At 37.6% G+C, this 19,561-nt stretch overlaps 1 protein-coding gene across 1 annotated transcript; it reads right to left on the bottom strand.

The window, feature by feature from the left end:
* Positions 1-2,936: 2,936 nt before the first annotated feature.
* Positions 2,937-19,553, bottom strand: TRMT44 (tRNA methyltransferase 44 homolog). The gene is made up of 11 exons (XM_075752586.1): positions 19,052-19,553; positions 17,772-17,889; positions 16,721-16,940; positions 15,412-15,480; positions 13,065-13,172; positions 11,879-11,950; positions 8,825-8,931; positions 7,960-8,143; positions 6,881-7,271; positions 5,845-5,961; positions 2,937-3,378 (listed from the first exon to the last, which is right to left on the bottom strand). Exons 1-11 carry the CDS (start codon positions 19,500-19,502, stop codon positions 3,146-3,148), a joined length of 2,070 nt encoding a protein of 689 aa, XP_075608701.1. The 5' UTR covers positions 19,503-19,553; the 3' UTR covers positions 2,937-3,145.
* Positions 19,554-19,561: the final 8 nt, after the last annotated feature.

Below are 19,561 nucleotides of genomic sequence, written 5' to 3'. Positions count from 1 at the left end.
CCAAAACCCAGAAGCAGCAGCCTAATTTTATTACAAAGCATACCTAGAGGCCTGTATTTGCTGTCAGACAAGCTGTAAGCCTTCCTCTAGGAATTGGTCTAAATCTGGGCTAATAATTCGTAACATGAAGTAGTGACAGTAATATTGTAAACAAACAATCCAAATGCTACATACACAGAAAATTTCCCTAGTTTGAAATGTGCCAGAAAATAGACTGTTCTGAAGCTATATATAGATATTTCATAAGTAAAAATAGTCTTGTGATTTTTTTATTCAGTGTTAGGGATCTGATGAAAAACCAAAATTCAGTCCTTTACTGAGATTTAAGGGAGAACATAAACACAAGTTTTTGTTCTTATTTAATTTAGAATATTTCTATAGACTTAATGAAACTGTAGCTCATCTACAGATGAAAATAAAAAACCTCTAGACTCCAGTGTTTCTGATTGCAGTCCGATGTCTAATTTCTGTTTATATTCTGACTCTTGTGAGGTACCTACAACAGCAAGCATTTTCCCTCTAGAAAACAGGCTTCAAATAAAGCCAAATTAACTAATGAGAGGCGATACTAATAAACTAAGGAGTAAAATGACAGTGTCACCTGAAGGATTGAGACTTTATCCTTGAACCTCTTGTGGAGCAAGAGCTTTTTTATCAAGAGCAAAACTGATTCTTACCCTATATAGTACTTCATCAACTGCCAAAGCTGAATATTGTATTAATGCGGTTTTAAGACTGTGGATCACAGAGAAAGCAACAAGATACAGAATTTAGATAAAGCAGAGCTATTTTACGCCTTCAGCAGTTACCTTCACATTTAAACGCAGAATTATATAAGGCTGGCATCTGGATGCAGAAATGTTCTCTTACCACTTCTCCAAACAACAGGGAAGTTTTGTAATTACAGGAGACTTGCTGGCTGGCTTGCCACGCGCGGTGATGCCAAACAGGAAGGGGAACAGCCGTCGTGCATCTTACAGATCTGCGTGCTGGTGAGTTCAGAAACAGTCTACACAAAGGAGGCAGTGTACCACAGTAATGCGGTATGCTATGCTAGTTATCATAGCATTGCACAAATAACAAAAAAGATAGTTTTAAAACTAATACACTAGTCTTGTCATGTATGTATTTGTGACTTCAATGAGTCAGGCAGGTATTTCATTCCCCATTTACTAGAAGGGAGGAAAAACAAAAACAAACCAACCTTCTTCCAGCTTCTTAACCCTGACTTCCTGCAAGCCCATCTGAGGGGCTCCACAGGTGGACTTTAACTAAGGATATCACCTGTTTCAAGTCAAACACATCCTACCCCAAGGTGAATCATTAGGGAAGACACCTGTGACTGGAAAAGAATTGTCTGGTTTTGCTTTTTGCACCATCTGGAAACAATCTCCATGTAGAGATAGCATTACCTTCATTATACAGGGGCCTCCTCCTCCTCCAACATAGCAGTACGTTTACCACAGGAAATAAGCACTTTGGGGAACTCTTCTTACTCTGCATGTAGCCAAAGGCTAACTAAAGCAACATCATCACTTGATTACATGCAAGTTTATGCAGTTTCATGGCTTTTCTCAACTCTTGTCCCCTCAATAAGCTAAATAATTTTCTGAGATTCTTACAATTAACACTATCAACTGTGTTCTCTTTCTGTGCTGCCCTGCTTCAGAGGAGCTGCAGTTCACGCTGCAGACCAGAGCCATGGGTGAAAGCTCAGAGCCCACCCCAGCTCAGGTTGGGGGCATACTGGATCCTGTGGTATGTGATCCATGAGAAAGGGGCTGCTGCAATAATCAGGGTCGTTGTTCTCTGGCTCTTCCAGAAGCAGAAGAGAAATGTAAAGGGAGAAGGGTTCCTTGCTCCTACCCTGATAGTGGATTTAGACCCTGCTTCCTCTGCAAGGAATAGACTGCAGCCTGTTGCCTTAAAGCTAGGGTGGGAGAAAAGTGGCTTCAGAACTATTTTAAAAGTCTCTTCAGTATCATCTTTCCTCTGCTTTGTTTTCAATTATTTCCTTCATTTGTTCTTCAAATTCCCCAGAGCAGAGCTCTCACAGGGCTTATTCCCTTTTACCCCATGATCTCATTGTCCTGCAGTCAGTTTCTATGTCATTGCTCTCCCCTCCACATTTCTTATTTATTAAATACTTTTATTTATTTATTAAATATTGCCCTTTCTTCAGCAGGATTTGGAATCAAAGTCGTGTCTCAGTAGATCAGAGCAGAGTTCCCACACTATCAGCGTACAAGCTAGGCCAGAACCAACACAATTCCTTCTATCAGCAGATACTGAACTTTACAAGTACTTAGCAGTTGGCATATAAATTATGACACTAGTTCAATGACTGTCACTGAGTAATAATTAGGATTTTGGCCAAGTTAAACCTTTTAGAGAAAATAATAGGCTACCAAAGAAAATCATAACCTGCTGAATGTGCCAAGACATTCCTTTGTCATCCGATAAGCTGAAACCCTACCATTCCAGTATTAAACACATTTTCTACTATTAACTCTTACTTTAAAAAAGGTCTAGAGACCCCTAAAAACCTACACGTGAAGACTTCCACAATAATTTCCCAGAAAGTTATTCTTCAAACCAACATTCATTTTGAATCAGTACAAAAAGGAAGGAAAGGAGGAGTAGATCTGACCAAGAAAAGAAGGGTATCGTGTAGTAGTACTCCATAGTAACATGGAGAGGAAGCTGTCAGGTCAGTAAAGAGTGAAATCTCTCAAATTTCTGACTCCTAAAAGCCAGTGTGTCATAAGAAACCATAAATCCTCCTGGAAAATGTGGAACAAAGCAGCTAATTTTCAGAGTTTGAAAATGCTGTATCATGTATATTTCATCTGATTGAGGATCATGAAAAGTGTCCTAGGAAATTAAGTTTTTAAACTCTTCTACTTTTACGTGTTAGACAAGCCATGACAAAATCCAAAAGTATATACATACTTTACTATACATTTTTCATGTTAATTAAAAATTTAAAAATACAGGAGAACTTGTAAACCAACTGGAAAATAAGAGGCATAGGAATGGGGAAAAAACCCTCCGTATTGTACAGGTCTTCATGCACTAAGTAGTCCTGAAGTCAATCACAGATTCAGTTATGTACACAAGTTTAAACATCAGTGGCAGCATTTTATTAGAGTATATGTTTTTTCTTTTTAATAATCTGAGACTGCCTTAGCTCCTCAGTCCCATGAGCATATGGGCAAGATTCAGAAGGCAAAGAACAACCATCAGGATGATGAATGAAAAACCAACAGAGACGTGTTTTAAATGCTTCAGCTGAAAGGCGGCGTTTCACTTCAGGCTTAGTTTTCCCCGATGGTTTCTCTTTTCTCCAGTCACGAATATGAACTCTCCCATTTAGAACTAAGATTTAAAAGCAAACAAAAATGCAGCTGTTAACAGACAGCCATGGGAATTATACTGGAAAAAATGCATAGTGACATTCTGTGAGTAGAATATACATTCTCCAAATGGACCACTCGAGCAAAACCAAATGTGCTGTTTATACAGAAATAGAAAGAAGTGCACCATAAACCAAGATAATATAGACACGGTCTAAAGAAGAATTGACTTATTTCCCTGTGAGATGTTTTACTGTGATGCTGAATAGTTTGAGGCACCTTTGTATCATCTTTGTAGAGGCTTGTTTGTTTAAATATAGCAGTTAGGATCATTTCGACTAAAATCCACTGAATTTAGATTGTAAGTCCTGACAAAGAAGTTTCAACTTCAAGAACTGTAATCCTTCTCGTGTTCAAAACTATTACTCCATATTTAAAATGGGATTACCAGCAAAAATCTAGTAAGAGTCTTCTACTACTTTCACTACACAGAAATGCTATTGCAGACAATGGTTCACAGACCCAAAAATATACTGCACCGAAGAGATGACAAGTATAATCCTTCATATGACTCAATAGTGAATTATCACTTGTTAATAAAGATTTGGCACTTTGGGTTTTTTAAATTCATTTGCTGTGTTAACACCATAAACTGCACACACACATTTGTGAACCTCAGTAAACTCGTTCAGTGTGAAACAAAACAGGATAAAAGGAAGTTAGTAAGAGAGAAGGAAAAATGTAGATGAAAGACAATGGTGAAAATTAGGAACTTCTAAGTTGCCATGCTCTATTTTCATATTCTGCTTCAATCATACCTTCTGTTTCACACACTTGTAGCTTGGAATAGTTCACTGATACCATTCTGCATTCTGATAATTGCTATTCAAAAGGTAATGAGTCTAGTGAAAGCTTAATATCACACATTCGGGCCTGGATGAATTCATCCCTCCAGGTTTCCTTGTGATACACAAACAGATCTGAACCCATACAAAGCCAATCCAGAAGTGGGTTCAGCAGAGCTTTAAAATCGCTCTCAAAAGATGAAGAAAAATGAGCAGATATAGTGCTATTTATGATCAAGCCTATTTTTTTCTAGAAAATCAGTCCTGTATTGGACAAGATGCCTGATCAAAAGAAACTGCCACAAATCAGTTACTCTAAGCTCTTTCATACGTGTGTGTGTGCACGTGTACACACACTCATCTGTTTTCCATGCCTTTAAAAGGAAAATATTTCAGTAAAGATGACAAAAGAGCTGTAGCCATATTCTTCTCTTCCCTCTCTGGCATGAGCAATGTCCTTCCAGACCACCCGCTGATAAAAGTCCCTTGTTACGGTGACATGCTACTGAAGGAAACCATCAGTCTCTACTGAAGCCCCAGGGAGTTTCCATGTGATGTAAATTACTGAGAAAGATCTGGCCTTAATCCTAGCCATTCTTCAGAGGTAATGTGCAGACAGCATCCATGCCAAATTAAAATGCTCATTCCATTTAACAGGTTGTAAATCCATTCCACCTATCCCTAATGACAGGAAATCAAATTCAGACACATAATGAATGTAGTGTGACCAACTCTTTTCAATGGATGGTAATTCAAAAGGATTTCAGTATGGCTTCACATTTTATAATTGACAAGTGCACAGAAAACTTTAGTGGATGCTGAACTTGGCTAAGTTAACCACTGGCACTAGGTTGCATGCTCAGGATTCTTTGCCATGGATTAGTCACCAACATTTTACAGCTGATGTAGAACTGTTGGGACACAGGAAGTCAACACACTTCCAAATTTGAAGCAGCCTTAATACTGATAAAACCTTGAAGATCTTGTATTACTGCAAAGCTAGACCTGAATTTTGCAAAACTCCACGCTGACAAAAAACCAAAAAAACCCACACAAGACACACCACCACCACATTACAACAGTGAAAAAAAAAAACCCAAACCAGCTTTTAACAAATGCAGCCAAGCACAGAAACTTGCTTCTGAGTTCTTTCTGCCATGCTACCACAGGCTATATAAACACATCAAGCCTCACAGTTACAGGTTCTTATGGAGACTAGTTTTATTTTGTGTCAGCATTTACACTGTGGGGGCTTGGTAAGGCCAGACTAAGTCTCAGTTACGTGTTTTAGTGAACATGCTCTGCATTTCATGGCCCCAAAGTCATCAATACTTTATAGGAAAAATAAAAATTCTAAGTCAAACAATAGCATCAAACTAGCCACTTTAGGTAAAGGGTTGTCTTTTCAGATAGAGTCGGTCTAGAACACCACTTTGCTGATAGATGTCTTACCAATCTCATTCAAAAGAGTTTTACTAATAGTATTCTTGGAGTAATGGGCACATAAAGAATATTCAGTTTTCCACAAAGGCATAGAAAGCAGTTTAAAAACCATCACCATAGTAATTTTTCAGTTAACTGCATATAGAAGAGATAAAATAGATGACTAAATAAAAAAAACCCAACCAAACCCCCTTCTTTACCTTCAAATACTTGATGATTGTTCTTCAGTAGTGTCTGCAGGCCTCCATATTCACTCTTTAGCCTTTTTAAAGTCTCTTTATTTAAGTGTTCTGCTACTTCTTTCAAGGAAAGGCTTTCTGCAATAAATAACGGTGTAGATATTAAAAATGTATATATGTATATATATAAAATCCAAAAAAGATTAATTTCTATAGAAATTAAAGATTATGAGCAGAATCTATGAATTATCTACCAGTATTGCAGCAACTTTGTACTCCTAATATCATGCATGATATATATTCCATATGTATATTGTCTGTAAAACAGCAGCTTTCATTCTGCTGGACTCAAGTCATAATTTCCATAGCAAGACACATTTTTTATTTTCCCTGCTTCTTTTTTTACAGTAGCATATAACCCTCATTGTGATAAGCACTGTTTACATGCATGTAGTTAGAGAGAATAGAGGAGAATGATCTGTAACAGTAATGTATGACAAACTATAGTGAGTAAATAAAAATGGAGAGATGAAAATGGAAAGATGGTAGTAGTGAGAACTAACTGAACGCTTATAAAATTAACAGCTACCTCTATTCTTTTTACACCTAAGACTAAAGTAAAAATTCCTAATCACATCATAACCAAATGGCACTTCAAAGCACTTCTTATGCAATTCTTAGAGAATCATAGCTAAATATTATGTGACTATCCAAAAAGAAATTAAATATTCTCCCCGAATAGAGTGTTCTATTTTGGTAAATCAGGAGGAGTTCTGGGTTTGTTTTGTTTTTTTTTTAATAAAAATTGATTCTGTCGTAGTATTTAAGTACAGAGGGGAAAAAAAAACCCACACCAATTTCAAAATACTCTCATATGCCTTATTTGCATCCTACTGTGAGATAAAACATAGCAGGAAAAAAAAGTCTTTGATTGCTACTGTACTGTTCTCGGTATTTCCTAAAATGAATTTCACTTACTAAATGTACAAACATGTACATTCATTTGAAAAGACATCCTCTACCAGCAAAAGATAACGTAAAGGAAAGACAATCCCACCTCCTTGATTCCAGGCATTCGTATTTCCACCATACGTATTAGAACATGATTTTTGGGAGGGTGCATTTAACAGCAAGTTTGCCACATTGAGAACCACATCATCTACAAAATCCCGAGGGAGGGAAGCACAGTTTCTGATTTGTTCTACTTTTTCTCTGGGTTGAAATCCAGGCATCCAAATTGTAGCAGCAATCTCAGTCTCATTTTCAGGAAGTTCTGAGGCTGCTTCTTTGCGTACACCATCAGAGTGATCCTTATGACTCAATCCAACTCTTCTGTCACATGTGACCACAGTACAGGTCTGACGATTATCTATATACTGTGTTATCTGCTTGTCAATTAGAGCATGTTCTGTAGGTGGATATGTCCTATTTTTTCCAATAAGGCTTACCTATTTTAATAGAAACAGGTAAATCACTATTTACACAGAGTCCCAGACTTACACACAGTCCCGCAACCTGCATGTCTTATGCAGGCTTCTAAATCTACCTACAGGAAATAATAACCATTCAAAATCAATGCTCATTAACATCTGAGGGTATTTTAATTTTAGTTTTCAAATATTGGTGTCACAGAAGAAACCCAGTAATCAAACCATAATCCATCACACACAGATCCAAAAAGATTGTTCCTGACCCTCAGATTATTTACAAAATGAAAGCTGGACACCTCTTCTTACTCTGAGAACATTTCACTTTGAATTTCACAGGAGATGAAAAACAACAAAATTAAATAAAAATAAGCAGCATAGGCAGCTGGAAAAATTAATGCAAAAAAACTATTGTAAATTTTCCATCCTGTAGGGTTGCATGAGAAATAACCATAAAATCTTCCATTCTTTCTTATCTTTAGGATTGTACCTATGACATTAAGAGCAGAATACCCAAGAAAACAAGAAGTATTTTTAGTCTCTCTTCGGAGCATATTGTTTCAAGTAATGCAACTGACTATAGTCTGATCTTACAACAGTAATAATGAAAAAACAATAATAATGAACACATATCCATATGCTTCAGACAGCTAGCAGCTTTGAAACAAACAAACAAAAAAAGTCAAAAGCCTACACAGTCCAAAATTACCCTCTTTGTTGACGGAATTCTAAGGCAATCTTCCTCCACATGAAAGCCGCATACAAATCCCACTTGGGCAACAAAATCAAGATATTCTCTGTACTGAGTTTTCTTGCTTTGTCTTCGGCTGTATTTTCCATGGAAATCAAAGAAGCAACATGGCAGCACAAAATAGCAGCATGAATAGGAAGACCTACAAGGATAACAAAATGCGGAATGGAAAGTTATTTCAGAGAATACACAAATTTAACAAATAACCCATCAGATAAAAGCAATAACGGAAATTTTTATTAAGTAACAGAGCTTCATGAAATAATATTTATATATTCCTCTTTCAGTAGATCTATTGGTATAATCAGAAATACTGTTTCACAACGTATTTGCTATAGCAAATTATTGTGCCAACTTGGTTTGCAGGACTAAATCTCTAAACTATTGCAGTTGGTTGTGAAGAGGACAATGGTTGAAGGAAAGGCAGAACCAACAGCAATTTGTATTAAAAAAACCCAAACACCACAAACAACAAAAAACCCCAGATTCATATCTAAAGAATAAAAATCAGTTCTGTTTTTTGATCTTCAAAAGCAGAATGCTGCACTGAATTCTATAAGAAAATAAATACTACATCTGTGCTTCTCCACAGGAACAGAAACATTTTGTGAAAATAATCAATCAGCATCAAAAGTAGCAAATCCTGCAAGGACAGCAGATGTGGCTGCAAAAGTGACAGTTTTCATCAAGCCCACATAGGTAATTCTGGTTTGGTTTGCTTTTTGTTGTGGTTTGGGTTTTTTTGTTGGGGGGGCGTGTTTTTGTTTGGGTTTGTTTTGTTTGTTTAATTCCCTCCCTCCCACTCCCCTCCCTCTGCAAATACCTAGCTGCAATTACAGGTATCCACGGTGTTAGTTCATCTGAATGGTTTCCTATAAGCCAGTCAGTATCTGGAAAAAGATGGCTGTCACCTGGCACGATTGTAGATTCCTAAAAAACCAAACAATACATTAAGTGAAATTTATTACAGGTGTCTTAAAATGCATATTACTTGTTAATAAAGCACTAAGCAACAATATAGAACCATACAAGCTGACAAATAAGGTGAATGAGAACCACAGACACCAACAATGTTTTCCTCAATCTACATTTTTGCCAGATAGTAATTTATAGCTACAAAGAAGTAATATAGCAACAGCTACCCACAAAATATTGGTCAGAGTGGAATAACAATTCTGATTAAGATATCTGGCACCCTAAATATTTGTAAACAAATATCATACAGTGGATTATGATTTCTTGCAATTCTCCTTCTGTCATGTGTATGTCTGGACTCAATTTTTCAGCAAGTCACTTAATTTGCTGTGTCTTACAGTCCTAGAACTTGCACAGCAATTAATCAGAACACAGTTTCACTACTATCTTTTCTTTTTGCACAGCCTCTTTCCAAATCAAATCCTAATATATAGAACACCACTCTTCACACCCTGTCATTCACATATAACAAACCTAATCCAGCCTAACACTCTCCCTCTGGTTTATATTGCCATTCCATCCCTTTTCAAGTTGTGTCAAGACTACTTGAGGATACATGCAAAATCAGGAGCAAAAATAGGAAACAATAGGTTAGAGAAAGAAGGCTTCTTTGGTGGCCTTTAGAATAGTATTTTGCCTCATGGAAATTCAATATATATGGATTGAGGAGACATCAGCACAGACGTCTTCCCGCCACAATATTGACTCACAGAAGAGTTATTAGTCTCAAGAATACCCTATCCTGATATTCTAAAAAACAAAAGACAATAAACGAAACAAAAAACCAAGACCAACCACCAAACAGCATGAATTCTTCATACAGGTTAAATATTAAAAGTTCTAGAGTGCCTTTAATGTTTGTGTCTCACACACGTTTTCTTACCTTGAATTAAGTTTAGCAAAGAAAGTAGTTAAAGATGTTGATACTATGAAAGTACATACTCTTCTCTAAAAACGTGTATGACTCAAAATAATTATTGGGCGGGTTTGAAAAAAAAGTTTTAAATTTCAATCTCCACAGACCTTTAGCAAAAGTCCTGAAAATGATGCCCATACTCTGTTTTTATATACAAAATGCATGTTTTATGAGCTCAAAAGTCACATGAATGTGCAAAGTAGTATATGTATAGGAATTAAAACACCCCACAACTGTAACACTTATTAGGGAATTTCAGAAGTCTGACTACCTCTATTACATCCCAGTTCTCCTCTTCAGAAAGCACTGTATTAGGTGTTTTAAGTATTACTGTTCACTTTAAAATACTCAATCTCTGACCACTTGTAGTTATGTATATATATTTCTAGGTAATATATGTAACAAATTTCTTTTTGGCAGGTTAGTAGATGTTCAACCAAGTGCTTGATAAGTGTTTTCTTATGGTCGATTAAACGAGTCACTCCTACATCACATTTCAGTTTTGATCATTCCATTTAGGCATAGCATGAATTATCAGTGCCACACCCCACATTTTGACAGTCACCCATAATCAAATTTGCATTCACTATGTCTGACAGCAGCTTGGCAATGCAGAGTGCCACCTGTTACATTCATTTATATTGTTAGTATTGGCACTGAATGTCACAGATGGCAATATTCATCCTGCAACTCATGTTTTAAGTAAAGATCAAAACAAAATTAGATTTGAGGGTAACAAAAGGCTGTGAGCAGGTGCTTTCTCCTTGGGTGGCTCCTGTAGCTACAAAAGCCTTGCAAAATCATTTCACTCTTCCTGCCCATTATCTAACTCCTTCCCACATAAATTAGTACTTTCCTTATATGCATATTTTGGATATTTTTATTGTTTCTGTCTTTTTCAAGTGGTCTCTGTGAATATTTTTTTTCTTTTAAAAAAGACAAATAAACCCCACCCTTTTCTATTTTGTTCCCTCATGCTGCAGAGAGGGACAGCTGATGCTCAGAAGTTTCCTTATGAGCCAGGAAATCTGAGAAACTGTAAACGGCCAGACCTTAACATGAAATGAATATACAAAATGCAGAAACATGGGCAGAAAAGGGAATATATAACATGAAGGGAAAAAAAGATAATGCTGTTTGGTATGATCAGAAGTGACTTAATATAGTACAACAGGAACTAAAACTACTAGAGAGTAACTAGCCGCAAAATAACGTATTGGAAGCTGACAATTTTTGAGAGAACAGGGGGAGATATTTTAGGAGTCTAGAGAATAAGAAGGCAGGAACACCTCGCCTCCAAAAGGCAACTGTTCATCAGCGCCACACTTTCAGGAGTATCAGACCAAGAACAGCTGGAGTTAAAGAGAATGTTCCTGTGCTCAAGTTGTTCCTGTTCTCATAAAAATGCTAATGTGGAACTTGAAATATAATCCCCCTTTCAGACTCATTTTCCTGTTCCTTTTTTTTTTGAAGGCTATTATTGCAATTACTTACCACAAGGTCAGTACAGCAGAGGATTGGCTCCTTTGAGGTTCAACAAGAATTTTGTCCCCAAAACAGCACATAGCATTAGAAGGTCAGAATCACTTTCAAGAATAAACTACTCACAGCTTTGGATACCAATATTTTTTATGAGGTACCACAGTGCAAATAAAGCTGCTTAATATTGGTCTTCCCATAAAATCAAAGATTGTTTCATGGTGTGCATGTCTGTACATGCAGTAGGAAATCATGCTAGTCTTCTCAGCTGAAAAATAAGTTGCAAATATGCAAGAGCATGATAAAGCACTGCTGTCATAATCCCTTTCACAACTTACTTTATAATCCCACAAGACATACGGGTGGCATCATACCAAACCCATAGATCACTTTAGACAATTGTCTGTAACCCGGTATGTTTGATTACATTTGCATCAATACAAATGAAGTAATGAACAAATGAATAAAGTTACAAATCAGTAAGATTGACATACATTTGCATAATACCTCTAAATGAGTTCCTGGTCCATACATGTCCCATATTTTTCTTCTCCTGACATCAATTCCTCTACCTGAATGCTGAAATATTTGAACAACAAAAAAAGTATCATTTTTAAGTACTGTTTTTAGCAGAAATTGTCAAATAGGCTCATTAAATCCACATATTAACATTGATTATTTCATTGGAGTCCAAACACACTTTTCCCTGTGTGAACTGATGGGAAAAGGAAATAGGACTGGAAATTAAAGAAATACAGAATGTGTATGTAATTGTATTTGAACTTCAAGAACCCTGTGCAGAACTAACCAAAATCAATTACTAAAAAAGTCTCATTAAACTCTCACGTACATGATTTTTGACAGTCAATAATGTTTGTCAGTGCTACAGCACTGACATCATACCTAATGATGTATGAAAAGAAACATCTACAGGGAAAACAACATCTTGTATTAGATCAATTTTTTCTGGCCACACAAGGATAAAGAGCTTGTGTCAGGTCAACCTGGACTTTCCCCCCCTCCCAATGACATCTACTGATCTAACAGGAGATTACTAAATTCCTCTACAAATTTTACCATGTTCTCTTGAAAGTGGAAAAGAGTTTTCTGAAACAGACAGACCCAACTTCATTGGGTTCTGCTCAATCTCACTGACCATTTTTGTTGTTTCAGAAACTATGCCTCAAGAAACTGAACATTTTCATTCCCAAAAGCACAGTATGTTGTTAGGTATTTTCATAATTAACAAATCCCAGGATGTTTTTAAAGATATAGAAAAACATTTTCAGGACATGAAAGTAGAATTCAACTTCAATAAAATAAGTTTATGAAAAACATCTTATTTAAAGGCTCTTGTGGAAGAATCTCTATGTTGAGATTCCCCATTCCTTTTTGCTTTGTCTACAGCATAATTAAATTACACCATTACTTTTTCTTTTCCCCTCTTAGTTTCTTACCTCAGAAAAATAGCCTTCAATTGAAATGAAATGTGCTCATAAAAATAGATAAATAAGTGGAAGGTTTCTACAGCTCTGGTAGGATTTTTTCCTGGTAGCTAGAGTGACAAAATCCTATTTTAGCAACATGAATTAACTGAGTTTTGGCTATCTGCATGCCAGATAAAAGGAAAACATAACAAGAATATTGACTATGTCTATTTTTTAATTATTATTTAAACAAGCATTCTATTTACCCCTTCATTGTTTAGAATATGAACGAGTAGACCATTTCCACATCCAAGATCTACAAATGACTGTTTCTTGGTCAACCCTTTTTCCTTTCTCTCTTCTTCCCAAAGAATCTAAGACAAGAAAAGAAAACATTTTAGACTTCTGCTCTCAAGTTTTCCTGTAAGAAAGCAGCAAAGGTTAATGGAAATGAAAGGAGAAAGCTAGGAAATGGGAGATGTGACAGAAGACACCCCCTGTACTCAGAGAGAATAACGAGAGGAGGAAAAAAACCAACACTAAAACTGTTTATGGAGAGGGACAGGAATTATGTTGCAAAATATTAATCGTTTTTTTAAGTGCTAAGCACATCCTCCACTGCCTTCTGAGTCACTGGAAGTTGAAATTAATCAAAGCTATACAATGCTGGGCTAGAGTGAGCATAAGTGTACAACAGGTTGTTAAAACGAATGGTACAAGAGATGACCAGAGGAAGCAAGGGAAGTAGTAGCAAGTAAACTTCAATAAACTTCCCTGCTCTGTACAGAAGTAGTTACTTTTACATAGTTATGTAATTCATAATTAGTTATTAATTGGATGTTTGTCTGCAGGGCATGAATTAGTGTCTATCATTGTCAAACTCTTTTTCCTTCAATGAGAAGCTACAGAGCACACATTCATCAACTCTGCACACATTTTTTACTATAACTAACAAATCATCAAGAGTATTTAACAGCAAAAATTAGTATTTCTAACATTGTTGCTTGTTCATTTGCCAGTTTTGCTAGAGGGAAATAAGAGGTAGATAATCCATGAGATTATCAGGCTGTGTTTACATCTTTAAGTGTACCAATCATTGCACTTCTGCACTCCAGGCTGTATTCCAGAAATCCCTAATCATCTGGTACGCAGATCACACCTATCCTCCATCCCCTGCTGAGTTTCTCATGATACAAACTGAACAGCTACTTCTTTGGGCTTGTGCCTAGACAGTTGGTGACCCTAATACGACTGCAGAGTAAAATGAGGTCAGATGCCCCTTCTCCAATCATAATCAATGTAGATGCTGTAAAACCATAAAAATTTAACACTGGACCTACCTTCTCTTAACCACCTGTTTACATACTTCTAAATAATGACTTAGATACTATCATACAGATATCTGAAAATCTGGCAAGGAGGTTAGGTTATTAATACCGTATCTTAAGCTTTCATTTATGTAAGCCAGTTATTAGATGACTTTAATAACTTTTTGAAAAGTACTGCTATGTCAGCTAAAACACATTATCACTGTGAACTAACATACATGTACGTAAAAATGTGCAAAACATTTTCAAGAGTGTCATTACTCTGCCACTCACATGGCTACAACTATTTTAATTCCTAACATACAGGAGCTAATTTTCAACATGTAATATTATGGTACAAAATAAGTCTATTATATAGCTCTTCCCACAAGCCAGTATCATAGAATAGTTCAGATTCTTATACAGGTAGGTGCCTTAGAAAACTGCACCAAGCATTTATGTGCATTCCGAGCATCTACAGTTGGCCTTACTGCATTTGAAGATGGGATTTGAGCATAATTTTTATCAGGGAAAGGCAAAGCAGTGAAAAACCTTTAGCATAAAATTAACAAGTCATAGAAATATTTATAAAAACAATAGCTTCTGATCTCCAAATCCATCCGTCTAATCAGTATTTTTTTGCTACATCAGTGCTTTTTGCTTTATCACTTCAAAAAACTCAGAAACGTCTTGTCCACGTAGGTCATAAATGTCCTGTGACAGAGAACTGCAAATCTTTATCATATCTTAAAAAAAAGTTTTAGTATCCCTCTAAACTTAATTCTCATTCTTATTGTACTGATTTTTGTGGTATAGGGCAGTACTAAAAACAAATAAATTGATTCTCCCTTTGCTTTGTCACATTAATTTTTTTTCCCAATTCTGTTACAAAATGCTTACCTTCTGTAATCGCTTATTGTATGTAAATCCCTGAAATGCTATTTAGACTACTACCAAAGATCAGAATAGAAACACAACTTGAATAGTGTTATAGACATGAATTCCACTTCCAGTTTAAGTTACGCTTGAAAACATTGTAATAAGAACTTTGTCGCTCTGCTTCAATGAGAACTAAAGCAAAAAAAACCCACCCAACAACAACAAAAACACAACCTCAAAACACAAAAACCCCACACCCTTTTCTCCTACCCCCTTCCTTTTGCCTTGTATGTCCGTAAGAACTTCAGGTCATTATATTTTAAAGAATGTAATAACTATAAAATGAAAATACTGATTTTGTTTAGAGAGCTTCTATTATTAGGAACTAGAACCCCATAGAATATCATTAGGTAAAGCAGTTTCCTACCAGCAAGTAAGTGGCAATGGCAACATCTTCATAAACAAATTTCTCAGGATCTGTCACTTCAGGCCACACCTTCAGAAAAAAAACAGAGAAAAAATATTTTCTGTACCATCTGAAATTACTTCAAAAAGTGCTCAGAGTCATCTTCAATAGGTTTCTGCACTTCACGAATCTTGCATTTCAACCTTATTAAAAGCATACACAAAGAATGTAAATAAAGACCGTTTGATTTTGTGAGTCACACAAAAGAATAAGGGCATAAAGAATGTCTGCTGTCATCCAATCAATAAAGTTTCCAAGGACATTATGGCTCCATATGTGCAGCTCACAACAAGTAAATTGCTGCATCTGTTCTGTAATAGAGCACACAACCTTTTGCTTAACTGTCTCAGAAGAAAAATTATTCCTGTTACATGCAACATTGATAACATGAGCATTTGTAAATTTATTTTTACAATGTAACATGCATAGAATTACCTTGGCACAACAGAACACAAAGAATAAAAATCTGAAGTAGGAAGATAGGAAGTATTATCCCTATTTTGTAAATGAGGAATTGAAACAATGATTAAAATGCTCAACATCACACTAAGTCTACTGCAGAGTAAAAGACTGAACCATTACCCTACCCACAAGTCCAATTTTCCTCTCAAATATATCCTTCTATTAATACAGAAATAGCAACAGTAAAACATCTCAACATTTTCACAATATGGTGTACAAAAGCATTTTGTAATATTTTTTGCTTGTAGCTAGAGTCCAGTGCGTAAGGATATAGGTATTACTTCACACAGCACTTAAGATCACTGTCATTTTTCAAGATCCCCAGGATAAAACAATACAGCGTTGCCCCTCTAACTCAGAAAGACATATTAATATTGGATCTACATTTAAAAAGAGTAATAGGAAATTTAACCTGCCTACTAACCAATGTTGTCTCCAGACTCTTTCATGTTTTGGAGAAGGTAGTACTTTATTTATGCCTTCTAGTGTGGACAACTTAGTATTTACATCCACTGACCCACTGTTTACTTCTTATTTGAAGGAAAACATTCTGCAAAGTATTTAACTCCTCCAGATATTTAGTGTGAATTTGGGTCCAAATCTTGCTTTTCCAGTTCAGTTCTAAATTGTTTGTTTCCCACATACACAGAAAAAACAAATCAAAACCACCAAACCATAAAACATACATTTCAATTAAATTGCTGCTTTTATTAAAAACAGAATCCAGTAAAAGAAGCAGTTTCACTAAACAAACAACAAAAACAATGATAGGAAAGCATGTTATTACTCCATTTACTGCCAAACTTACCTTTACCATCTCTTTGTATTTTTCTTTAAGCTCTTGATAAACTTTGTTGTATTTTGCTACAGAAATGAGTGAGAGTGTACTTTTAAACTCACTGGGCTTTTGCTCCACAGACCACTTAGCCAGTTTGGACAAAAGCTCATTTCCAAGCCATGCTAGTTTGGGGTATGCAATTCCATCTGAAAACCAGTCTTCTGGAAATGGAGTTACAATAGACACAGACCTTTAAAAATAAAATAAAAAATTTATATAAATGCAGTATATTTCATTACCTCAGCTACCTCAAAAAAAAAAAAAAAAGAGAAAAGAATGATGAAGTTGAAAAAAATCAGCAGCTCAGAGGTATAATGGTTGACTGAGTAATAAAGAAATACCTAATACACACACAAAAAAGGACAATAAAACAGTGAAGTTATTGAATAACGGAACAGTCTCCCCTGAATTTTGTTAGCTCATTATATGCCACTTCAAACCCTGTATATGAGACTCCATGCTACATTTAACACAATGACTTGCATATGATGAACAACCCAATTTTGCAATATAACCAAAGACTAACCAGTAAAAGTAAATTCATGAAATTCATGAAAAGAACAGGAAAATTTAGGAGGAAAATATATCAGCTGGCACATTTCATTACTTCATCATCTGTAACTTTATTTAAATTTCATTAGAGCTCTGCCCTCAGATGCTCAGGTCTACATTTCAATGACCGAAGCTCAGTTGGTTCCAAAGAGCAATTCCAATTTGACTCTCAACCTTACTAGCATCCACAGAACCTGACCCCTCTCGCAGGCACAGAATACACATACTTTTTCTAGACCACAGTACAGTCAATGTATACATGCAAAGCTGAAAGTGATTTGTGTTGATTTGGGTATTGTAGATGTTTCATTTTTAACTGAACACTATGCACTAAGATCACACCACTACTGTAATTTACTAATCAAGCAAGAAATTACACAAACCAAATCGCCTAGACAGCAATACTAAAACATGGTGCGGTCCTTGCAATAACTCAGGGTTTGCTTCCTCTCTCACTCGCAGCACTTACCATTCCTCCTCTTTCATGTGCTTAAGTTGAATTTGATAAATATTGCGCTTTTTAATCTGGTGTTTTCCTTCACTGTTTTCCTCCAAAGGCAGAAAGGTCACAGTTCCATTGTAAACATCTGGAACGATATGTGAATAGTGATTCCGTGGTGCTAATCAGGATGGTCAGCACCAAAATAAACTTTTGTCTCCTTACTATGTTAAGTGCAAACTAGTGAGGCAAGATCTAGGACAACACAGGAAGAACCACAATGCTAAGAACAGATCTGTTTCTCAGTGTACCTGAGATCCAAAACTACTGAACTGTTTGAATTCTCAAAATTTAGCAATCTGCTGCATGATGTTTCAAAAATATCCAATGCGGACCAGTAAGGTTTAAAGAAAGTGAATAGCCTAACAATTTTAATAAAGTGAAAGCTTGACAATGAGATTTTTCTAGCACAAAACTGCTGTTTTCCCCTACCCCACAGTAAATCCATAGTCCTGGGAAGCACATTCCAAATTAATAGAGGCTTATGTATCACAAAAAAGAAAAAAACCCAAAAAAGAGTCAAGCTTCATTTTTAAGCAATACTAAACTGTAACAAAGTCAACATAAACAGTTCAACTTGGCCAAGCAGGTGCCACAGCTGCCTCCTTTTTTTTCCTTAACTCTGCAGTCTCAAAGGACACCGTCACTCCTTACAAGCCCATAATTAGGTTTGCACTACAAGCAGTGTTTTTGTGTGGGTAGCTTACTCACGACAGAAGCTTGTACGATGACAGTCCTTCTTGCCTCTTCTTTTTTAAGGTAGACAAAAAGATGACCCATTTTCTATACCTCTTCCTCAGGAGCTGGGTGTCTGGCTTCCCTAAGTGCTTTTCCCCTCTCAACAGTCCTTAGACATGACACATTACCTCTTTGCCCTACTGTGCTTTCCTAAGGTTGACAGAGGGGTTGCTTAAATCACTCCTACAGGTGTTTGACCTCTATAATTTGTATTTCAACTGCTGACGCTTCCTAGCACAACAACAAAAGGTAAAAATAAAAGATAAATTCTAAGCACTCCATAAGGACAAAAATCCACTGGCACGCGCACAAACAGGGGGAAAACAAACAAACCCAAACAAAAAAAACCCGGTATTTATCTCATTTGCGACAGTCTCGCATGGGAGAGGTCTGCAACAGACACAGCAGCCCCAGACGCTGCGCTCCGGCGGGCACTCCCGCCGCCCCCACGCAGGAGCTGCGGCCCGGCATCCCGCCCTCTCCCACCGCCTCGGGCCCGGGCTCCCGCTCACCTTGGACCACCAGCTCCTTCGTCGGCGGGACGGCCGGGTCCACAGGCCGTCCCCGAGGCAGCAGCGTCCTCAGCACGGCGCGGAGCTCGGGGCGGCGGCCCGGCCCGGCCCAGGGCGTGAGGGGCGGCGGCAGGTGCCCGTGCCCGTGCCCGTGCCCCGCCGGCAGCTGGCCGCACACCTCCCTCCAGAGCCGGCCCAGCTCCGGAGCCCCGGCAGACGCCGCTCCCCCCTCCTGCATCCCGCCGCTTCCGCCTCCCCACACGGCGGCCAGGTGGGGAGATGCTTCCCCGCCCTCCTCGAGCGGCACCGGCCCCTCCGCCTCGATGGCGGCGCCGCACAGCCGCCTGTTGGCCACCTGCGGCTTCTCCAGCCAGACGCGCACCGCTGCCCAGAAGCCGTGAGGCAGCGCTGCGCCGCCATCCCGCACGGCCGCCGTCCCCACCAGCCCCATGGCCGCCCCGCTACCGCCACCGCCGCCGCGCAGGGGGAGGAGGCGGGGCGCGTCGCAGG

This window comes from Balearica regulorum, chromosome 4, assembly GCF_011004875.1.
Source record: "Balearica regulorum gibbericeps isolate bBalReg1 chromosome 4, bBalReg1.pri, whole genome shotgun sequence".
Lineage (NCBI taxonomy): Eukaryota > Metazoa > Chordata > Aves > Gruiformes > Gruidae > Balearica > Balearica regulorum.
Note: the sequence above shows the minus strand (reverse complement) of the source record. Positions and strands in the feature narration are given on the sequence as shown.

Excerpts from the sequence above, each read along its gene's own strand:
- TRMT44 (XM_075752586.1), bottom strand. The coding sequence starts at position 19,502 with ATGGGGCTGGTGGGGACGGCGGCCGTGCGGGATGGCGGCGCAGCGCTG. Across the intron at positions 17,890-19,051 it reads GAAGGAGCTGGTGGTCCAAG|ATGTTTACAATGGAACTGTG; the intron begins GTGAGCGGGAGC and ends ATATCGTTCCAG. Across the intron at positions 8,932-11,878 it reads GACCAGGAACTCATTTAGAG|GAATCTACAATCGTGCCAGG; the intron begins GTATTATGCAAA and ends TTGGTTTTTTAG.